The sequence below is a fragment of the Pezoporus flaviventris genome, unplaced genomic scaffold, assembly GCF_033815535.1.
Source record: "Pezoporus flaviventris isolate CSIRO_AGI_PZ_B2104156 unplaced genomic scaffold, CSIRO_AGI_Pfla_v1 ptg000030l, whole genome shotgun sequence".
Taxonomy (NCBI): Eukaryota; Metazoa; Chordata; class Aves; order Psittaciformes; family Psittacidae; genus Pezoporus; species Pezoporus flaviventris.
The window spans coordinates 5,109,725-5,133,593 of record NW_026892578.1 but is presented as its reverse complement, the minus strand read 5'-3'; the positions used below and the strand labels follow the sequence as shown (position 1 = coordinate 5,133,593).

Genomic DNA, 23,869 nt, shown 5'->3' with positions numbered 1-23,869 from the left:
GAAACCAGAGCCCAGAAATCCGAGTCTTCACTTCTTCCTGAAGAAGTCACACTGAGGCACTCCATTGTTCTACATCTCTGCCCTTCCCCAGGATTATTCCCTTCCATGCCAAGCTCTCAGGTTGTGCAAGCAGCTTCCTTTTGCTCATTAATTCACATCAAAAGCATGTCTTCCTAATAGATGTGTCAGTTCTGTGCAGTACTACATCTTCCCGAGTACTGGGATCATCAAAACTCACAATGATCAAAATGACAGGTTGTGCTGGATTATCTCTGCAGCTCACAGAGGCAGGCTTTGAACACCGAGTCCCTCCCAGGTACCAGATGCACATCACGTGTCTGCAGTACAGCCCGTGTGTCTGGGCTTAGTCAGCACTGAGGTACCACATCAAAATCAGGTGAAGGTTTCAAGCTTATATTTAGTAGTTAAACATCTGTAATTTTTCCTTCTATGGTTTGTGATTCATGGTGCGAAGAAAACATTCTACAAGTGATATATGCAAGTTATAGCTGAGGAACATCTCTCTTTGGACAGAGATGTAAATGTGGAAGTGAGGGTGCTGGGAATCACCGCACAGCCCCTGTGAGAGCTTGGCTCAAGTTACTGTCAACAACTAACCACACTTTCTTGTTTGTAAAGACTCTACAAACCAATAGCAGCCATTTCCAAAATAATGAGGACACCAGTTTCCTTCTTTGGCCCTGTCTTTCCCACATCACAGCCACAAGCAGACTGTACTTGCAAACGGAATGGGAGGCTGCCAGTCAGAAAGTCACAAAAAGAAGTCCAGTGCAGGAATCTGCTGCAAGGATGCCTTTAGCAAGGAAAGAGAAATCCTGGTCCTGAAAAACAGCTGACTATCCAACATTCACTGCTTCTTCCTAGTGCTGTTTTTTCCCTTTCTTCTATATGCACCTTTACTGCATTTCCCCTTTTTTGGTCTCCTGTTTTCTTTGCAGCCAAGGGACTTTTTGCTCTATTTCACCCAACCCACTCCCAGTTCCACTCCCACCTGCCTGGGGCCACTGCTCAGCCACCACAGGCAGGAAGGTCACTGCTGCTTCCAACATACGCGCTGCAGATCCCTCATCCCTCTTGAACACTGCAAGCTACCAAGCCAGCCAGAGCAGGAGGGATGCAACTGGATCGGTTGTGCAGCCACAACCTGCTCCTTTCTCTCCATCTTCCTCCTTGGTTTTGCCACCTTCCCCACCCAGGCAACAGGGAGCAGCTCCTCTCTGCCAGCAAGGTATAGCACAGCACCGGCCTGTGGGAACAAGGGGAACTACAGCTGAAGGCCATGGAGAACCAGCATAAACCATCAAACCAGGAACTTGCTTGCATGGATTTGTCTGCAGCACGCATGAGACAAAAGCTGACTGTTAGGTATTTCTGCATGCATGTGAGCATTCAAGAACAAGGATGAGACAGCTGGCCTGGCTATGGCTCTTCCTCTGCAACTTAATTTGTCCAACCAGGGAAATACAGTCATACCACAGCATAAGAAAATAGAGTGAGGCCAGGGCAGCAAACGGTCTGTTACATTTGCTCAGCTAGGCAGAAACAAATGCCAGGCTTGGGCTATTTGCTATCCACAGCAAATTAGTGGTTCAGTGACTTTTTCTGGGAGGCTGAAGGGGAAAGGTTTTCTTTGATACTTAACTTGTTACAAGTATTGCCAGCTCTGCAGAAATAATTTACTCCTGCTGGACATAGAACTGCACTTGGACTGATGAGTTTAACAACCTGCCAGACACAAGGGGTAAAGCCCTAAATAAATCACAACAAATGAAAATACTGTTAGCAGTTTCATAATTTAATGAAAAAGTACTTGTAAAAAGGGGACATCTGAAAAAGACCGAGTCCATCTTGGAAAATTGAATATATATATATTTATATATATAAAACAAAATGCAAAAACACAAAAAAAAAATTGACAAATAAGGTTAAGAGGTAATACTTCAAACAGTTAGCCACCGAACACACAATAAAAACTAGCAAATGCACTTTGGGAACAATACTTGAGAACTACATAACCAAGGGCTCCTTCATATATCTATTAAAATCATGTAAAATTAGCAAAACCATTGCCCAGACTGGAAACAACTGAATTAATTAGCCCAGAAGAGCAGAAATGCTGAGTTTTGCTGAAGCACCATTTTCCCTCCCCTCTGTCATACGCTGCCAGTCACAAAATAAGAGGAACACTTTGCTGACCTCCCAGATCAGTGTTCCCAATACAAGCTTCATAAAATTTCATGACCAGTGAGAAAGGATTACTAATAAATATCGAAGGAGAACTAAGAGAATCAGAACTGGAATACAAATGAGCAACATTTGTTTACTTATTCTGAATGACCCATGGCTTAGAACACAAAGCATTTCCCATTAAAATAAAATATGTGGAAACCTAAAATGCTACTGCATATTTACACCAAAGAAATCGTTTTGAAGATACAGCTCTAGAAAGATCAATTACACAAATATACATAAAATCAAGAAGTGGAAAAAGAAATTATAAAAATTAAGATGCTTGAAGCAAACAGAGCAGAACTGCCAAGTATGCTTTTCTTTCTTCTTAATTATTATTTCACAACTGAGAAGTCCTGCAGCCCCTGACCTGCTAGTTCTATTGCAACTAGGGAGATTTCAAAGTCTAAAACAAATCTGAAAGTGTCGTTGCCATTTCCCAAGCTAAAAGCAATAAATTAAGATGATGAAGAAAAGCAGGTTGTGGTTTGGATTCTGCATAGTCATCTTCATGCTGGGTGGGCAACACCTTTTGTTTCTACACAAAATAAAACCCTCAACAGAAAGGAGGTGGATGACGTGCCTTACACAACCTACGGCCTGTTTCAGCCAGCAGTGTGGGGACAGAGGATATGGCATATTTATGAAATGTACAGCATTTCAGAGAAAAACAGCACAGTTACTTTGCTGATTGATAGGACGCCATCTGGAAAGCAAGAAGGTTGTATGCATTTGAACAAAAATTCCCTGACACTGAAACAAATGGAAAAAAATCCCTTCCCTTCTTGCTTCTCCAGTCCTGGCTGAAATTTAAGCGCTACTTAACAACTGCTAATTGTAAAGGACAGACAAAACAGTGTTAGTTTGGGAAACAGCAACTGATCCAGAGGTTGAAAAGTAGTTTAGTAACAGGATAGATTTTCAGAACAAAAAAAAAGCTACTCCAAATGATGACTGGCTAAAATTTTACAGACCTCGATGCCAGAAGTAAGGTTCTTATGCCTGCATTCAGGCAACCAGGGTTGAAAATTTGAGCCTGCAAAAGAAGTACCAGGTACAAACACCTCTGGACATGAAATCTCAGTTTCAAGAGGAACCTGGCATCACCGGTGATTGCCTAAGAGTAAGTGTCAAATAGCATTTTTCTTTGAAGTAGTACATCTACTTTTGTAAACACTATCCACAAAATTAGCCATCTGTACTTGTTAGCTGGGTAAAATATTTACAAGTGCATCCCACAACAAGCAAGTATGTACAGAGATTAAAAAAATTGAAGTAATAGAAGTTGTATATTTACAAAGTAAGCAAATTATTGTGAAGAGAAACACAACCTTCAGCAAGAGCAAGGAACAGGGGCACGGCTAGAGGTCAGCGAGTTTGGCAGCACAAGCGACGCCTGCTTCCACCCTCCGCAAGGAGCCTGCACACACCACTGCAGCTCAAAGTCTCCTGCAGAACAGGATCATCACTTAGTAGTCACTTTGGGCCTGATCCAGCAGAGCACACTGGCATGCGCTCAGAGATCGGAGTAGAAACGTTCCCAGGGGGAAACCAGCAGGACTTTTCACATGCTTAACTTCCCAACGCATCTGCATGTGCATTGCTGGATCAAAGCCTTACTGAACGTGCCACATGAATGCAGTTTCAGTGTCTCTGTCTGCACTTTTTTGCAACACATTAGAGCAATGCAAGGACTTCTTTAATACCTGTCCACTACCACGAGATGGACATAACACGAGCACACTGTCTGGCACATAAACCGGCAAGGGGGAAGCAGTTCCCTGGATTTACACGAAGAGTAACTGCTTTGTGCTCTCCCAGATGTTACCGTCTAATTAAAACACATCCACTTCCACATGACTTTGCAATAACAGAGTCAACCTTGCGGAGACTGCAAGCCAATTCACAGTTGAACAGAACTACTGATTTCTCTCCCCTTCCCCTATCCCCTATCGCAAATCTTCCTAATGTAGGTCCTGGACTATTTTCTGGAACCTTTTGATGCTGAGCTTTGCACTGGTACACTGGAATACGTAAAGGCTGAGTTACCCCGTGGGGGCTTCTAATCACCTTTGTACGGAACTGTGAGAAATCATGTTCTTTTTGTTTCTATTGTGACAATCTCTTCCAAAGTCCTTACTTGGGCTTTCTCTCTCTGAGCTACCTCGTCTTAACCTCACTTGCTCTTTGTTTTCATCACTTTCTGCTTCAGAGTCACTCAGCTCTAAGTCAGGACAGTACCCATCGTTGTCCTGGTACGGAGCACCTTCCAGTGTCTGCTTGTTCCACAAACGGTCTTTTGTTGCAAGTCTTCTTGTTGGCTTGTCACAGCACCGGAGATCTTCTGTGGTCCTCACAAGGCTGTTGGTAGCCTCTTTGAAGGACCGACTAAAATGTTCTATGGTGGACTTTCTGAAACTGCTCTGGCTGGCCAAGTGAGCCGTGAGCACGGACTCTTGCTCATAGGGCGTCTGGCTGGAGCTGTCTCTCTGGCTCACATCTCCAGCCCTGCCCATCAGGCCATTAGACTTTGTTGCCAGCCTTGAGTTATCCTGCTGCACCCGCCCATTCCCAATGGAACCCTGTCCGTGCAAAGCAGCCTGGAGGGCTAAGGGCTTCCCGGACGGCTGGCCCCGGTGAAACTCCAGCATCTGTGTGGGGCCAGAATCCTTTGCCTCACCCCGAGGCTTTCCAATCCCTGCCAGCAACCCATTACTTCTGCTCTCATGTTGATACCTGGCATAAGATTTTGCTTTAATCTCAAATGATTCCTTTGACATCGGCACGCTCCGCTTGCTGTAAACAGTGCTGTTGTTGTCAGGAGAAAGCGGTCTGTTGCCAGGCTTCAGCGAGTTATTTTTGCAATCTCCTAGTGCTGACTTGGGCATTTTTAACTTCAGGGTGATCCTGGGAGGTGGGTAGAACAGTGTATTCTCTAGTGCACTTGTCAGGGTATGGCCTACAGCAGAAAGACACAAGGGGAGAGAAGAAAAAAAAAAGCTTTTTTTAGAAGAGAGTAATTGTTTTGTTATCTATAACAAGTCTTACAGTCCATTAGAAGGTCATTCAACAATAAGAAGCATTTGCAAGCAATTAGAGTGAAATTATTTTAGGACATTAAAGAGAAGCTGGGATAATGAAAATTGTTCCAAATTATTCACCGTTTCAGAATTTAGGTAAGCATTTTAGCATTTCCATTAAAAACAACAGCATGCCATTTTTAAAGGGCTTTAAGCCAGTGAATCGAACCAGTTTTGAGATATGACTGAAGTAGTTCCAACAAAGCTATAAAAAAGGTTCATATTCAGTTTTGGATGGAGAAAAAACAATGCTTCAAACTGAGTTCCAGTTTGGACTTGGTTCAACTCTCTGCTTTGTATTATACAATTCTTTACACTTTAAAAGTCTTTTCACCCCACTATATTAGTCTTTATGATATTATATGCATACAGAACCCATTGCAGAGCAGCTATCAAGCTTGTCCAATAAGCATTACAAAAGCACTTGTATTAGAAAAGTCATAAAATAAATTTAGTAGACATTTCTAACGAAATCACAGAATCATAGAATGGTTTGGGTTGGAAAGGACGTTAGAGATTATCCAGTTCCAAACCCCCTGCCACAGGCAGGGACACTTTCTACTAGAACAGGCTGCTCAAAGCCCCGCCCAGCCTAGCCCTGAACACTGCCAGGGATGGGGCAGCCACAGCTTCTCTGGGCAACCCGTGCCAGTGTCTCACCAGCCTCATAGTGAAGAACTTCTTCCCTGTATCTAATCTAAATCTCTGCTCATTCAGTTTAAAGCCATTTCCCCTTGTCCTGTCACTGCATGCCCTTGTAAAAAGTCCCTCTCCAGATTTCTTGTAGACCCCTTTTAGGTACTGGGAGACTGTTCTAAGGTCTCCCTGGAGCCTTCTGTTCTCCAGGCCCAGCACTGTAAATGCAGTTACAGAAACCCAAAGTGCTTTAGAATACTGCTGCTTCACAAAGTTCCAGTCTGATCTAAAACAGTTTAAAAAACCCACCTTGTCAGTACTAATGAAACCTATCTGTGTTTCAGAGGTAGAGAAAAAAAAACAAGCAAACAAAAAAACCTCGAAGACTTCATTCTTAACTCATTAAAACGTAATATGTACCCTGAAAGAATTAAAAAAAAGTAACTGCACTGTAATATATACTCTTCCTCTTTCCAAATGGTGTGCTCCTTATTTCAAAAGGGTCGCTATAAGAACAAAGGGCAGAGCGGGGTTTGGTACATCAGCATTCCTAACCAGTTACCATTCACTCTTAAAAAACAGAGAACTTAAACTCTTTTTGAAGGAAGGAGAGTAACTGCAGATGGCAATCTAAGAAATGCCTCTTTGCAGTGCTCATCAAGCATGCGAGGCAACAGGAGAACAGTGATTCCCATCAGTCATTCTTCTCTCTTGCCTGAAGGAACCAAGCGTGACAGCAAGCAAAAAGCCGCCTCAGCTGGAGGACCAAAGAGCAGGGCAGAGCTTGCTGTGGGGAAATAACCATAAACCAGAGGCCAAAGGAAGCAAAAACCTAGAGATCGCCACCAGGCTGTTTCTGCCATCTGGATGCCACAGTGATTGATAAGTAATAGGAATATACCACAAACAGCCATAAAATCAAGAAATATTGAAGTACATATTTTAAGAAATTAGAGTCTTGTGTGTGTTGCTACTTTCACTGACTGCGTAATTGAACAAAGTTTTTAAAGGCAGATTTACAGTGTTAAAAACACTAAGCAGGAACATAAAGGGAACACTTTTTTTAGTTTAAATACAGACAAAATGTGTAAAAATTTTACATTTGTGTGATTACCTGCAGCAATTTCCTGATTAATGAGCTGGACTTGCAAATTGAAGACCTGTTCATGTACTTTACTGTGAGATAACTTCAGTTTCTCTCTCCTGCTTACCATGTAGCAGAGATTTCTTACCTACAGAGGAATAATAGGAGACTTAATAGGCAATACAAAAATAAATCCCAACATAGTTATAGAAAGTGCATCAACAACAGAATTTAAACAACATTATGTGTAAATCCCTTGGCAAAGTTCTTGTGAATATTACTGAGCATATGTAACTAAGAATAAAAAAAATACCCTGGATTTTTTCTTTTTCATTGCCAATTTAATGAATGCCTTGAATATATTCAGCAAGACAGTAGAAGACGTTTTCATGTATAAGAACAGCAAGCAGAGTTCTAGTCAAAAGAAAAGTAAGCCATTTCTAAGACCTGCTTGTCTGCAACCTGCTTCCACTGTGTACAATGCTGGGGATGTTACTGCTGGCAATACTGGATTCTCCCAGAATTTCCCTGCAAAATGTTTCATAGAATGCTTTTTAACAGCTAAACTATGTTTTTTCTCCTAAAATTAAAAGAATACTCTGGCTTCTTGTGCAATACACACATTCTGGATAACCCATTTTGCAATTTAGTTTTTGACTCCATTGCAGGCTCACAAAGCTCAAAAAGGCCAAGTGCAAGGTCCTGCACCGGGGTCAGGGCAATACCCATCTGGTTGGCAGATGAAGGGATTGGAGAGGCCTGGATGAGAAGGACGTGAGAATTCTGGTGGCTGAAAAACAGGACATGACCTGGCAATGTGCGCATGGAGCCCAGAAAGCCAACTGTATCCTGGGCTGCATCAAGAGAAGAGTGACCAGCAGGCTGAGAGAGGTGATTCTCCTCCTCTGCTCCACTCTGGTGAGATGCCACCTGCAGTACTGTGTTCAGCTTTGGGCCCCCAGCACAAGACAGACATGGAGACACTCATGTTGGAGTGAATCCAGGAGGGCCACAAGAAAGGTCAGTGCTGGAACCCCTCTCCTCTGAAGAAAGGCTGAGAGTTTGGGTTACCAAGTCTGGAGAAGAGAAGGCTCTGCAGAGACCTTGCTGTCTCCATGGGACAATAAAGAAGCCTTTTGTTACATGAAAGGGAATTATAAGGAAAAGAGAAACCAGGGCATGTAGTGACAGGACAAAGGAGGATGGCTTTAAAGTGAAGGAGGGTAGGTTTAGATTAGATACAAGGAAGAAATTCTCCACTATGAAGGTGGTGAGGCACTGGAACAGGTTGCCCAGAGAAGCTGTGGCTGCCCCATCCCTGGCAGTGCTCAAGGCCAGGCTGAAAGGGGCTTTGAACAATCTCTTCTAGTGGAAAGTGTCCCTGCTGTGGCCAGGTGGTCAGACTAGATGATCTTTAAAGGTTATTTCCAGTCCAAACCATTGTGTGATTCTGTTTCACATAATTCTGCTTTCACTATTTGTTTAACAGCAGCATTTCCACCTAATGTAACGAGAACAGGAAGAGACACTGAAAGTTCTTGATACACAGTTAAAAAAGCTTTCAGAACACAGAAACAGTTTAAGGGCTGGCTGAAAGACGTTTGCCAAGCATGTCTCCCCCATCACTCAACTTCATCTGTTCAGAACTGGGACCTCTCTCCCCAGAAAGGAAATTCCAAGATCCCCAAATTCATACTCATCCCACAATGTAACCCAGTACAGCCTTGTGGCATGAGAAGTTCAGAAACTGAGACAGATGCTTCCAACTGTGAATTACCTCCACTCAGAATAAGCATTATCAACAAAACCTGATGCAAACAAACTACTTGCAAAAACAAGAAGAAAAAGTTTGAAACGGCCTCTTGGAAGAAAAACGCCCCAAAACCACAACCCTCCATTTGAAGCATGTTATGGGGTTTTAATTAAATTTTTTTTTTAAATAAAGATCCATAGCTGAAGTAGTCCTGGAAAAGGAGATCGAGATTGATAATGACTAGATTCAAGACAACAGTTACATCAAGAAGGGGAAATCTTGGCTCTAACATTTATCTCCCTGTATTTTCATGTTCTTCTCTCCCCAGTATTGTTTTCCCTTTTCTTATAACACTATTTTCTCTCTTTTGATTTTCCTTCCCCGCTCCTCTCCAACATCTCTGAATCACAGTTATCACATATACCTTATTTGTTACCTTTTTTATATTCACTATCTCTAAGCACCTGAAAACTGCAGGTGTCACCGGACTGAGAAGGGACCGCTGTTGACAGTCTCTGCAGCAGGCAGGGCAGCATACTGAAGATCTGAGTTGAAAGCTTTGTTTTCTTTATTGTAATTTTTGAAATCATCTCCCTATGTTTCCCTCCATTCCCACTTCTCTCTACGAACAAAGACCTCGCTCACCTGCAAACAGGTTTTCAAAACTGTACCAGTTAATTTCTTACCCTCTCTAGGTCCTGCCTCAAATGCATGAACATCCTCATGCGAGTATGAATGCTATCTTCTTTTGGCTGCACCAAGCCATTTTCTTCATCCTCCTTGGGAGGAAACAATGGTTTGTTAAAGTTACTTTTCCGCTTTAATTTCCAGTAATTGTAGATGAAGTCTACAGCAAGTTTAGGAAGGCCCAGTTCTGCTGCAACATCCTCCACTTTAACTAGTGAGTAAAACTCTTCTTCCAGCTCTCGGAGTTTTTGGGCTCGCAAACTGGTTTTCTCACTCTCTATTTGCTTCTGGTCCGACATGCTTTTAGGGTGCTCATCAATGTCAGGTAGCGAATTCTGTTTGTTCTTGCTGTGCTTTAGACAGTACGACTTAAACTTGACCTCATCACCGTCATCCAGGATGGTTTTCATCTCTAAGCTATGCTCAAAGGCACAGGTGACATGAAAGGCAGTGATGCAGCTTTTCACAGAGCACTACAGACAAAACAAAAAACCTTGATCAATAACAGTAGCAACAAACCAGGAAAAAAGGACAGAATTATCTTAACTAAAGTCCATCCCTACAAAACTTATTTCCTAAGCACTCTTAAACATTCTGTTGGTCTCTTTGAAGCTGGTACCACCCAATTCAGTATATTGTTGTTTGTGAACAATGTTCAACAGAAGAACTTTTCTATCCATCTCTGACCCACACTGTAGCAGTCCTTATACATCTCAGCCTTCTTTAAAAGAAGGCAACTCAAACTCACTCCTAAATCTCTGTGTTAGTGAACTAATTTGATAGTAAACAGCTATGAAGAAGTATGCATACTATCCACAGTCATCTGCATTATAAAGCATCTCTGAACACACAAAGAACAAAATGCAAAACCAAAACTGCCCTTCTCACATAGATGACACACTACATAGAGTCACCAGAGGACAAGTACATACCTGTATGCAAGCACCAGTTTTCAGTTTGCATAAACTACACACTAGAGCCCATCGACTTGGTGGAATGTGAGACACCTTTGTGATTGGCTCCATTCTTTCTGGGCAAGCAATACTAACCTGTAAACATTAAAAAAAAAAACAACCAAAAACAAACAAAACAAAACAAAACAGCGTAGAAAGCAGTTATCAAGGCAGTAGAAACAAGCTCTCAATTAATACCAGATGAAGAAATATGACCACACATTTATCTCACTGAGAGATCTCTATGTGCTCATACTTCTCAGCAAGGGACCCTGAAAGATCCCACATGAAAACAGTACTGTGGAATCCTACTAGTTTAACCTGGTGGCTAAAAGTTGAGGCTCTTCAAAACATTTGAGGCACCTGTAGCATGTCCTGTTATGAATCAGTTGACAGACTGCAATAAGTGATGCTTATTTCCCCTGTGCTACTTTTACAGGTCTAACTTAAAAGTATCAAAATGCAAGCTTATCAGAACAAAATAGGAACACTTACTCATACTTACCCATATAGTTTCTTTTTTATGATCCACAGATCTGCTACAGTAGCTACTCCCGTCAGCCCACAGTTTAGGACAGAACCAGATCTACCAGCCAGCAGTCAGGGAAGGCTTTGCTTCCCAGTTCTGCCACTACTCTGAGCACTCCCAGTGCAAACACACTTTCCTCACTACAGGTTGCATCAAATATTATTTGAGAAAGAATACAACAAACTTCTCTTACTGCAAAGCACAGTATGTTCTCTTGTTCAAGTTTTCACATACTTAGTCTGGATGATCCATTTGTCTCTGGTAGACCAGATTATGGATATTAATACTAAAAGAAAAACAGATAAGCACAGGATACCTTTTCCTATTCTTTGTTACACTAACGTCCACATATCCTTTGTGACAAATTTCTCAGTTGCTTGTTGTCCATACTGGGAAGTAAGGACTGTCCCCCATAAAGCGGACACCAAAACAGACATAAATTAGCTGTGTGGGCATCTCTTGAGCCACTCCTGACAGACAGAGTTTAACTAAGAGCACAAACAAAAACCTGGCCAGCTCTGAATGACTGACATGCAGAACTGGACCAGTATGAGAATGGCACATGGCAGAAGATTTCAGTGAGGGAACTGTTCTGTCCCAAGAATTCCAGTCTCCAAAAGCTTGGATTTTGATGCTTACACTGCACTTTTTGAATATAGCAGTTGGAGAGCTGACTGTATGTTTGGAGAGTTGAATATATGCTTTGGAGAGCTACCTGCCTGAAGCAGAAAAGAAAATGCAGATTCTAGTTGGGAAGATCATAATTTTTATGAACAATTCACCTGAATAGAACAGACCTGTATTTCCAATGGTGGGACAGGGGCCTATTCTCAAAGGGGTCATATCCAAGAATTCAAAGAAGAGAGGTTCCTAGGTCATACCCCATGGCACTATGAGGCCAGTATAACACTGATTTCTTAAGAGAACAGTTAAGGCTGAGATCTGAATGGCAATTTTTTTCTTCTTCTTCTAGAACACTTGAGCATTATGCTGCAATAATTTTCAAAGATTAACTCCATAATATGACTCCCCTAGGGAAATCCAGGTTATATGAATTGATTTAGCATGTGATAATTAGTTGACTTCACAAGAGCCAGCAGACTAAGCTGAATTTCCTAGCTCCTCTCTGGAGATACATCAGCAAAAAAAATAATGATGCACATATTAATTTTAAAACCTGCTTAATCCCTGAAAAGGGAAGGATTTGTTTCAGCAGACCTCCTTGGTGAGGCTGAACTATTCAAAGATAGCAGTGCTAAGTTCATAAAGTCCAAGTGTCATAGTTGCTATGCTCAAGCTGAGTAATTCTGTTACTCTCTTTGTACCACTGCATTGCTCTAAGGATCACTTAAACCAGGTGGAAGACAGGCTTGCAAGAGATTACCTGGTTTATTTCAACATTTTAAAAAGTTTATCAGCAGTTCATGAACGAATAACATATATTGACTCAAACAGGATTTCTCATTGGTTTTATTATAGTACTTCACCCTTTAGATCCCCCAGCTGAAGCCACATCTTTTGTAATATACTGAGGTCAACCTCCTGTATTCATTTCCAGAAGTCTTTATTAGGAAGACAGATGCTTCAGAGAGGGCCCAGGTTTTATCAGATAAGGAGAATAAGCAGGCCATATGTGATGCCCCCATCAGACAGAGATGACAATCTGTTGTGGCCTTCCTATAAATTGGTGGGTGACAAAGCTGTCTCTGGAATGCTTGAATGGTTCCACAATATTATGCCTAGCACTCCCAAACATCATAAAATGTAGCTTTTTCACTTCCAAAGTGAGCCTAACTTCATCAACCTAACTTGACCTTCCTTGAACCAGAGCTGGTTCCAAGTTGCACAGGTATTTCTGAAACGTTCTACAAAGATTGACTAGAATTCTCCTTGTGGTTACCACTACACAAGGATGCAAGACTTTGGGAATTAAAGGATTTGATCATCTTGTCAGGTTATCTATATTCCTTTCAAAAACAAAACAGATTCTTCAGTGATTTTTTTTTTTTTTTAATGGAGACTGGGTAATACCAACTTTCCACCATGCTTCCCAGCAGGATCTGGGAATTGACACAGACCTTCTTGTCCCTCTCTGCCCTTTTAATGCTCTCCCAGCTCCTTCACCAGAGGGGACTCAAGGTCAGGAAACATTTATGTTGGAAATACTGTCCATTCAGCTTGTAGTGCTGCCTGTTTATATTACCCTACTCTGTAAAAGCACAAAGAGGAGCTTACAGAGTCAGGTGTGATTTATTTATACTGGCCTCATGCTGTCTGCATGCTTCTGATGTTCCTAAGAGAAGAGTCAAGGCAAAGTCTGTTTTAACTTCACTGCTCCCAAGGGATATAGAGGGCAGAGAGGCCAACATTTATCGTTCTCCAAAACCTTCTATGCCAAGGCAGAAATTATCCATCTGCTGTAATATGTAGCTGTTTCCTGTTGTTTCTGCACATTGTATCTGTTGTTACATTTGACTGCTGTACTCTGAAGTGTTAAGAGTGGGATAGGGTGAAGACAAGGGGCTGTTGAAATCTCTTCTCTGTGACTGCTACGTATATCCGCTGCCATCTCAACTGCCACCATCCTGTCCTCTGCTCCCCTGCTAACCCGCCACAAGCAGCTACACAAGTGCACAATGATCTGCACCAGTGGCTGGAGCACAGCCACTCAAACAGCAGCTAAGGATAGTCAATTTGATACACATCCAGTTGTAGCAAGGAAAAAAAACTTTCTGCTTCAGCTGACCCCACACTGACTGAGGGAGGACGTAACTGTAATGGGTGGTCTAAGGCAGAGAAGGACCTTGAATTTCAAAACGCTCATCACAGTTTTCCGGTCTCAATGTTCCCATTTTTTAAAAAGAATGCTTTTTAAGAAAACATGAATTAGACTACACATTTACACCAGAGGCAGAAGAGTATCACAAAACTATAGAATGGTTTGGGCTGGAAGGGACCTTAAAGACCAGCTGGTTCCAACCCCCTGCCACAGGCAGGGACACCTTCCACTAGACCAGGTTGCTCCCAGCCGCGTCCAGCCTGGCCTTAAACACTGCCAGGGATGGGGCAGCCACAGCTTCTCCGGGCAACCTGTGCCAGTGTCTCACTACCCTCATAGTGTAGAACTTCTTAATATCTAATCTAAATCTACCCTCTTCCAGCTTAAATCCATTCCCCCTTGTCCTGTCACTACATGCCCTTGTAAAACATCTCTCGAGATTTCTTGTAGACCCCTTTAAACCAGCAATGAGTACACCCTTCCAACTTCCCCATCAGTCAAGTGAGGGTCAAGAAAGTCTTTCAACAGCATTAGCTCACCAGGAAGGGAGGGAAAAGCATTTTAAGACAGTGCTGAATGAGCTAATGAAGGAAAATACCTGGTGCAATTGCCTGCAACAATGCTAGCCTGTACCTGGTGACTCAGGAAGTCCCTCTTTGAAACTTCTACCAGAAGGCACAGACATGTTTATGACCTATTCCTCTCTTCATTCTGTCTTACTCTATTTTGTTAGGGCCACAAGAGGAAATGGCAGTGATTTTAGAATTTCTCTGTTTCTTTTGGGGGAGTTTCAGTGTGCTACTGTCTTTCGCAGAAGAGAAACAGGCATACGAGAATACACATTCTTTCCTAAAGTATCTATCCCCAGGTGTTCAAATTCTGGGTTTTCTTGTCCCCTGTAGCATGTGAGGCCACAACTCTGCAGAAGGAACTGATCTGCCATTTTAGCGGATTCCCAAAGGTTTTTCTGGCTTCTCCTATGACTGAATTGTTTTACAAGTGACAACACAGAACACCAGGAGACAGAATGGATCCAAGAGGCATTTCCCACCCCTACTGCCAGGTGTCATTTTCTTGCTATGCCTGACACACTAGGCACTGGTGTGGAGGGGAGGAGGTGGCCGAGGCCTAGAGCCAGTGAAAAGGCTGTGGGAGCAGCTGGATGTGAGGTCTCTCCCAAGCAGCTTCTCCCTCAGCCGCAGGGAAGGTGAGCAGGCAGCATAGGCTCCTGCCCTGCCATCACCTGCTTCCCAAACCTACCAGCTACACATCTGCTGGTGAGAGCATCAAGGCAATCACATGCAGGAAGGACCTCCTGGGAAAAACCATCTGCTCAAATCCAAAAGAGCCTCCAGCTAAGACACTTCAGCAGAGGAGGAGAAGTCAGAAGGTTGCTTTACTTATATATTTTATTAACTCCAAAATAAACCGTTTGGTTTTGTTGTTTTTTTTTTTTTTTCTTCAACTCCACTCTTCTTAGAGGTTGAAGAGGTGCCAAAAACCAAAGCAGGCCTAAAGGAAAAGTGCAACTGCAAAGATAACCTCCTTGAAAAGCAGATATGTGCCTGAGACAGAGCTAGGAACAACTACACATTGCATCTGATTGCTATGCTAGAAAAAAATAAAAAACAAAAAAAACCCTAGAATCTTATCATCTCCCTCAAAGTTTCGCAAACAGGAGGCCTGGCTGCTCTTGGCAGCAGAATGCTCAGAAAAGAAAGCATCCATCCCACTGATGTCATGGTGCCAACAGACTTGGCTAATGCCTCATATTAAACCACCCTTTAATGGATTTGTGGATCTTACCAGAGAGAAAACAGAAATATTCCAAGTACAAAATTAAACAAACCCCAACTATACAGGAATGAACATTCGATTTACAGAACAATACTGTTATGCTAAACTTGATTCAAAATGGAGGAAGAAGTTTAAAGTTTCATTATGAAACTCTAACACATATTTATACACAGATATATTTAAAAAGCCTTTTCTTATAAAATATGACATAGAAGATAGATACTTATCTCCCCACCAAATCTAGTTTAAAAAAACACAAAAAAACACAAAAAAACCCTAACTATAAATGTTTTAATATATCCTCTGCAGATAATGCAATGAGGTGGTTCTTTAAAACAAAAACAAAAAAACAAAAAAACAAAAACGAAACCAAAAATGATGTATTTATGCAAACCATACACCTAACTGAATACACAAATTCAGAAGAGAAAAAACAAAGATGCATTTGTGTGGTTAACACTAGCTTACATCAGTAATTCTTTCTAGCAGGTAGCTCTGATACCATGACGACACCAAGAAGTGACTGCCGAGTAAATGGAGGGGACAAAGTTATTAATTAATGGGAACATAAGCTGGACTCTCTCCCAGTCTTCACAGACTGTGCAGGCTCATCAGAATAAAGCCCAGTATTAAGCCAGAGAGATATCTTAAATCATGACATGAAGGCAGAGGAAGGAACAAGAAGGAGTCTATAACGCAGAGGAGTCTATAACGCAAAAGAGGAGTCTGTAACGCAAAAGAAGAGGCAGAAATTAAGTGTTTACCTCTGGAATCCAGAGAGCACAGCTCACATGTGCCCACTTGGTTCCTGTCCTGGTAGCTTTCATGGCACCTCCTCTTTTGGGACACAGGAGGCACTGAGGATGTATTCCCAGGACACAGGTGCGGCACAACCAACTCCCTTCAGGTACTTTTAAGATTCCATAGCATGCCTTGGAGGAAAACATAAATATTGAGATAATATGAATAATGAAAACTAAATGTTGAGATCATTATGCTGAAATGATTTCACACTGAGCATTAATATTCACACAGAAAGAAGCTTTCAAATAGTAAAGGCACTGTTTGGCCTTTACTTAATCCTTCTCTAGCTTCTTTACCTTAAAATGAGTCAAGTGATCAAAGAGATAAGCAAGCAGCCTATAAAGCAAAGACTTTTTATGCTGGTTTCTTTTCAAGTGTGCTTGCAATATTTGTTATGGTGTAAAACATACCCACTGTGACTGCAAAACACCACTGGCTTTAAGAACCTTCATCTTTCCTTTTAGAGATTTAAATTTCCAAAACAAAAACTGTTGCCATCTCTTTAAATTAGCTTCTGCATCAACTACTTCTTTAAAATCACAATTTCCTACTGCTATTAACTTTACACTGTAACATAAAATTCTATTTAGATGTGATGGGATATGAGTGGCTTGACTGAAGACCATTTCCTGCAACCTTAAATTACCTTTGTGGTTACAGTTCTGTGAATTGTTTGTTACTTTAAATATTTATATAGTATCACAACAAAAAAACTACAGCATATACTGAAATTATGGGGTGCTGGGTTTTATGACTATTTCCTGAGTACTGCACTTGAGACATTTCTCATTTTCCAAGGGCTTACGTTTTCCTAGGATTGAGAATTAAAAACAAAAAAGGAAAAAAAACAGAATAAACAAACCTGCTTTCTAATTCAAATTCCTAGCGGTTCTTGATGGCTAACCACACATGTACCTATACATATCCTGCTGTACATATATACACGCATAACAAGCTGAGTGGATCTAAAATCATGGATGCCACTAAGGCCTAACTCTACCTAACCACTCCAAATACAAGCTCTGTCAAAAGGGTGGCTTTCAGAAGAAATCCCACCATTCCTAACACTGTCTCTGAGAGCAGTAACTTGAAACACTCTGTAGAACAGGATTAACTGCAACTAGCCTTTCAGATTCAAATCTAGTATAAAATTTCCACACTTGACTTCCCAACCTTCTGATTGTAAGAGCCAAGTATTTAATATGAGGAGATACCATAAAACATTGCACATTATGTCAGGCTCACAGAGAGGGGGACTTTCCTGAATTAAATTCTGCAAGACTCACTAGTCTAAAAGCTATTTTGATGTGGCGACTGCTGCAAAAATCAACAGGGGGAGCTGTAATCTAAATGTTACAAATAATTTTTTTCTCCCTTATGCAGCACATTCCTACCAGCATCCTTTCTGTTACTAAAGCAGAAGTGACATTACACCTAAGATCACATTTAGGGGGTTGGAAATGAACAGAAACTATTTTCTGATTTAATCCAACTAATAAGCAGAGGAGGCCTAGACTACTAAACCAGTAATTTCACAATGTGTTTGAGCCAGCACGAGAAGGTACCATGAAGGAGGAAATTTCTCACACTCCCCCCTCCCTCCTAACTGTGCAATGACAAACAGACCTGAGGCTATTTGGTGAACCAGAGCCAATCCAGATTAAAAATCAAATGATTTTGTTGTTGTGGGTAGGATTAGCCTTAGCCCAGACATGCTCCCCAGTTAGTTTCAGTCAGATCCAGCACAGGTCAGGAGCTTGGAGGCAGCAGGCCATGAGATCAAGCTCAGCTGCCAGCAGGCAACCACAAGCCTCCTACTGCAAATTCATCATTACTTTTGAACAGACATCAGCAGAGGCTGAAGCAGGCAGCCCAGCTGCCAGCCCTATTCCTGTCACTGGCCACATTACTGGCACTCGGTTTCATATGGCAGCTACACACAGTGAATCAGATCAGGAAAGCAGCTGGGCTGGAAGCCAGCCCACTGCAAGCAGGAAGATGACAGCTCCTTTTTCAGCCAGGTATGTTTACTGGGTATTACATGCAGTTGGTACAAAAATACACTAAAAAACCTTCACAGTCCCGTCTCAATTTATAGCAAAAGTCCCTTCCAGAACAAGATGAACAGAAACTACAGGATTCATATTCCTTTTTTGATTACAAGGATACCTCTGCCTCACTATACTGAGCCCAGTCAGTGTAAAGTCTTGGCTACGTATGAAACATTATAAACGTGAGCAACTTTCAGACTGAGAGCACAGTTATTGCAGGTGCTTACACCTTCTAAAAAGATCAGTCTGTTAAAGTGCCTACACATACATGTGGTTTCAGATGGCTAGATTTGGATACCCCCCATCTGAACAATTAACTAGTCAGTCAAGGAGGAAAAACCCCAGCTCTGAAACAATGATCTTTAGGTTCTTCACAAATAGGCAAGCTAGAATTTCCTGCCCTGTTTTACCTTCAAAAGCAGGTTTAATTACAGGGGGAAAACTGTTATGGTCACAGAGTACTTGCAAGTCCCCAAAACATCTAATACCAGTTCAAATTCCACATTCGCCAACATCAACTAAGATCCCAGGACCCTAGGACACTGTCAACATTTCTGCAGGCACTACTAACCTGATGGACACAGATATTACACTTGTCACAAAACACCATGTCATTCCCATCTTCACTGTCAGGGGACCGGCACACATCACAGATGACATCTTCATCATATTCAATACCTAATCCTTCTTCAGTCTCAATAGCGTGATTCATGTTCTCATGACAATGCCGTTCCAACACTTCAATCGTCTTCTCCATTGTGTTTTCATCCAGGGGCCCACATCCTGCAACACAGAATAGGGAAGGGGAATTAAAGGACAGTCAGGTGCCTCTGACAGAGTCCGAGATGCATGAAGAGAGAAGGATAACTTCTAGCAGCTACAGCAGTAGACATGGCATCCTCTCCCATCACTCTTACTAAAACTAAAAAATAATAAAAATAGAAAACCTTTTCCACTTACTGGTTAATTGCAGATTTATTTTATAAATAAGCTAAGAACTACTACCTGAGTAAAAGTTTTTGTATATATAACACAAGACTGGGACCTTGAAGAAAACACAACAGCACAAGAGACAGACAGCAGTTGCTCTAACTCCTAACTGCTCCCATACAACCTTTCCTTCATCTCCATCACTAAGAAACACTAATATTTTTTTGTTGCTGTTTTGTGGGTTTTGTTGTTGTTTCTTAGGGTTTTTTTTTTATTTTTTTTATAAAATAGCAGATAAATATACTATTTGCAATCCATACTACCTCTGTTCACTTGAACACTACACATGCTCTATACACTTACCACTAATTAACACAGTGTAAACAGAACCACATAGAAAGGATTTGCTATGAGACTGGCCTTCAGCTTGCAGCTTCAGGACACACGCTTAATACAAAACTCTACAATGTTTACAGCTACAAAAAACCTCCAAACTGCATCCTCTCAAAATATCAAAATCCTCACTCAAAAATGATGCTGCTGCCCATAGTTCACTATTTACTCAGACTTTCAAAGGCTGGGATACTCACGTGACATTGCTGTCAGAGGCTAACATTTTAACTCCTGGACTATGCACAAGAATAGGGCTACTAATTTTAACTCCTTGTCACAAACAAACAGAGATGGAAAAGATAAATGACTGCTGATAAAAAGTATCTTCTACTATTAAACTGTTCTCCCCAATGCTTGGATATTTTTTCAGTCCCTGAACAAAAAGAACTGCAGAACTGTTCAGATGGAAGGCACCTTCAGAGGGCTCCAGCCTAGTCCCTGGCTCCAAGCAGTCAATGGTGAATCTAGACAAGGATGCTGCTCAAGAGATGTATTAGCCAGATCTTGAAAAATCTCCACGGATGGAGATCTGGCCCCCAGAAAAGCTTTTGCTAACAGCATTCCTGTATGCCTGGGAAGCTTGTTCTTGCTTCTGCCTCTTACATACATCCTTTGGCACTGGAGCTCAGTCATGAGTTCCCTTTTTCAACAAACTGGTCTCCTGACATATCTACTTTTTCTCCTCAATGTGGATTGATCTCTCCTGTGCTTGGAGGAGACTGTCCTTAAAGTCCTGCTAGCTCTCTTCAACAGTTTCAACTTCAAAGCTGCCTCCCAGATCCCATCTGCCAGTTAACCAAATAAGGAGAAGATCCAGGACCACAAGGCTACTTCCTCTCTTCACTTCCCTCGGGATCTCAGTCACCACAATTTCATAGCCACTACACCCAACACTGCCATCGATTAGCACATCCCTACAGGTTCTTCCTTGTTTGTGAACAGCAAATCCACGACATGCCAAATACCTCTCTTTTGCCCACCTGTCCTTCCTAAAGGACCTGTAATCACCCATGGAAGAATGTCAGCCACACATGCTATTCCAACACAAGTCAGTTATTCCAGAAATAATTCCAAGATTATTTTACACAGCTCACTCGACCTCATAGCCTTCTATACCGCCACTTGCATGGAAAAAAGAAAAGTTTACTTAGCTGATTTTAAATGAGCTAACATGTGTGAAACTTAATTACTCTGTTAAGAACCCAGCATGCAAGCTCCTCAGAACTCTGAATTTGTAGCAGTAATATGTTCAAGTTTAAGAAATGAAAACATCTGCTTTTACTACATTAAATTTTTTAACTTTTGAAGTCCTAAAATCAACTCCATCTGGTGTGGGATAATCTCCTCCTGCCTCAGCCTGCAGAAGCTGCACATGATTTTGGATGTGATGAAGTTTTTCGGCATAACAGGTAAAATATAAAGCATTAACAGATGAAGCAAGTAATTACTTTAAGCATTTCTTCCTCCTGTTTTTCTCAGCCTTTCCATTCAACTCTTATTCAGCAATCTTTAAGAGATCTCACACATCCAACTACAACTCAAACACCAGAAATTAACCACTGCTTTTAAAATTAGAACATGTTGTAAAATTACCCATTTCTGTAAGCTCTTCATTTAGCTCCTGAAGCCAAAAGATGTCCATGTCATCCAAGTCATAGCGACAGACAGATTCTGCCAGTTCCAAAATGTTGATGTAACCTGGTTCTGTGGGTTCTTGGCTGGAACAGTGGATGTATTTCCTGGGTCGTGTATACAATACTTCTTTCACCTTTTCAGCTACAACCCTAGAATGAAAGTAAAAAAACAACACCACAAAACAGAAATAGAGGGTTATAGCTTTTTAAGACTCATCCTTGAAAGACATGAAATGTTTGCTAGAAGTGCAAAGAAACCTTGTGTTTCACAGATTTTAAACTAGCCAGTAAACATAGACAGGCTACAGAGATGAGAGTCTGTAAATGTCATTTCTTCACACAAAATGTGTTAACGTTTGCTACGTACACAGAATCCTTCTTAAAATGTAAGCCTGTGCATATGATTTTGAATTTAACAAATGCTACTACAGCGATGATGCAAGTCCTTTTGAAACCCACAGAAAGTATAATGCATAAAATCCTGCTACAATCTTTTTTCTATATTCTTCTTAAACGTTAGAAGGAAGTCTTGCCAACTGATTTCTTGAAAATAACAGCTTTTTCACAAAAGCTTAATTTATTCTACTGCAGTGTGTAGAAATGCTTGCTCTTCATTTGGGATAAACAGTCTACCCGTATTTTGTAAATTACTTTATCCACATTACTAAAGCATTATTTTTGTTATGTAAGAACCATCCTGATGCCAAGAAAAAACATAAAGGGGGAAAAACCAGCTAAAAATCATCCAGGAAGCAAGGAAGAAAAATATTGCTGTTTTCAATCTTTCAATTATTTTAAGAGATAAAACTCAGCATTTGATCAGTAAACTAACCTATGGAAATGGAAAAATTGACCTTACCTAGATAAGGTCAATCTTTCCCTGACTTCAATGCAAGAGGACTTGCATGTGAAAGGAAGCCAGGGAGATACTGACTGGAACAGTGCCATGCATGAGCAACTCTGCATGCTTTCTAGCACTAACCTTCCACAGGACAAGGAAAAAAAGAAAAAACAGTGGGAAATTAGGCAAGTAGAATAAAGAGGGAACAGGCAGCACTCAAACAGCATCCTACATAGTTCTTACTGGACAATGAGAGTTGTCAATGTCAGTACAGTGTTCTGCCATTCTTCCTCCCCCTTCACCTTGCTCATTTTTTCATCTTGTTCCCCTGTGAGCTTTTCTTTTCTCTGGTCCAGCCAAATCTATAGCATTTTTTTTCTTCTAATGTAATACTGCTGATATGAGATGCAATATAGTTATTTTTAATAACTTGGTACTGACAACAGCCCAGTAGAAATTAAATTATGCTGGCATCAGTGCTTTCACTGGACAATTCACTTGTCTCAAAGACCATGCTGGCAACAACATTTCTGTGTTGAAACACACTCTGTTTGCCCCAGGAAGAGTTGCAGGACTATTGTTATGTTTTCCTAGTCTAAGGTTATTTATCTACCAAGATCACTGATTTTCTATAATGTTAAGCAGCAATTTTTGGCAAGAGATGGCAGAAGGATTAAGGCTTTGGCAATAATAACTAAAATTACATGAACGAGTAACTTTACAGGGTATCAGTAACTACTGCATGCCTCCTGCTCTGTTATCATCATGCTTTATATGGAAGCCTTTCAAATAACACGTATAAGATTTGGGTTTATTTTTAATTTATTAAACCTGCCATACTCAAATGAGAAACTTTTTAATCCATAACACTGTGTGACTCAGGAGAGAAAAAAAAACCTTTTTAAATTCACAGTGTAGATGCTATAACAGTGTACAGACAGAACCAGATCTGAAGTGCCACAGAAATGTTTTCCAAATTGGTACTTGCTTGGTTTAAGAACATGCCTGAAGGCTGCTGCATTGGAGGTTTAAATATAAGAATACAGAAAAGCTGACTGCATTTAGACAACCTATTTTTGAGAGAGCATCTTCTCCAAGTTGCTGTTTTGCGTTTTGTGTACGTGATCTGCATCTGATTGTCATTACCTGAGAGAAGGCTGTGGAATAGTTTCTGGACTGGCTGGAACTTGAACCCCTTTCTCCCATTCTTGTTTCCATGTGTCCGCAAAGATATAATATTCATCAGGGTTAACATGGTGAGAATCTGGTAGTTTCATGGCACTAATGAGATCCTTGCGGAACACCTGCAAGAAACACCAGGGAAAAGAGTGGCTTGAGAAAGTGCACTGCACTAAAGGAAGCAGTAGGTATTTTTCTTAATCTACATTGAAACAATGCATATACCTTGATAATTTTTTTAAAAGAGTACCAAGACACAAACAGGCTTGAAATTACTCAGATTAGCAGTTCAGTGTATCACATGCAGTATGACAAGAAGTTTATGCTAACTCAAAACCACGCTGATGCCTAAAGGCTAATCAGACGGAAGAAGGCTGCTAGAGGTGACCAGGGAGAAGGGACAAGAAGCCTGCTTCTGATTTAATATTCCTCACCATATCACTTTCAAACAGCTTATTTTACTTGCCAGTCTGTAGGCTTTACCCCAGC

The 23,869-nt window shown here is 41.2% G+C and overlaps 1 protein-coding gene across 7 annotated transcripts in view; it reads right to left on the bottom strand.

The window, feature by feature from the left end:
• Positions 1–1,795: 1,795 nt before the first annotated feature.
• Positions 1,796–23,869, bottom strand: part of JADE3 (jade family PHD finger 3) — a 67,859-nt gene continuing 45,785 nt past the window's right edge. For all 7 annotated transcript variants that reach the window (XM_061459772.1, XM_061459773.1, XM_061459776.1 and 4 more), the window contains 8 exons: positions 23,348–23,505; positions 21,320–21,510; positions 18,975–19,186; positions 16,313–16,480; positions 10,423–10,539; positions 9,490–9,963; positions 7,081–7,198; positions 1,796–5,209 (listed from right to left, as the gene is read on the bottom strand). In XM_061459772.1, the coding sequence (XP_061315756.1) occupies positions 4,317–5,209; positions 7,081–7,198; positions 9,490–9,963; positions 10,423–10,539; positions 16,313–16,480; positions 18,975–19,186; positions 21,320–21,510; positions 23,348–23,505 (2,331 nt within the window). In that variant the 3' untranslated portion in view covers positions 1,796–4,316. The remainder of the gene's footprint in view (positions 5,210–7,080; positions 7,199–9,489; positions 9,964–10,422; positions 10,540–16,312; positions 16,481–18,974; positions 19,187–21,319; positions 21,511–23,347; positions 23,506–23,869) is intronic.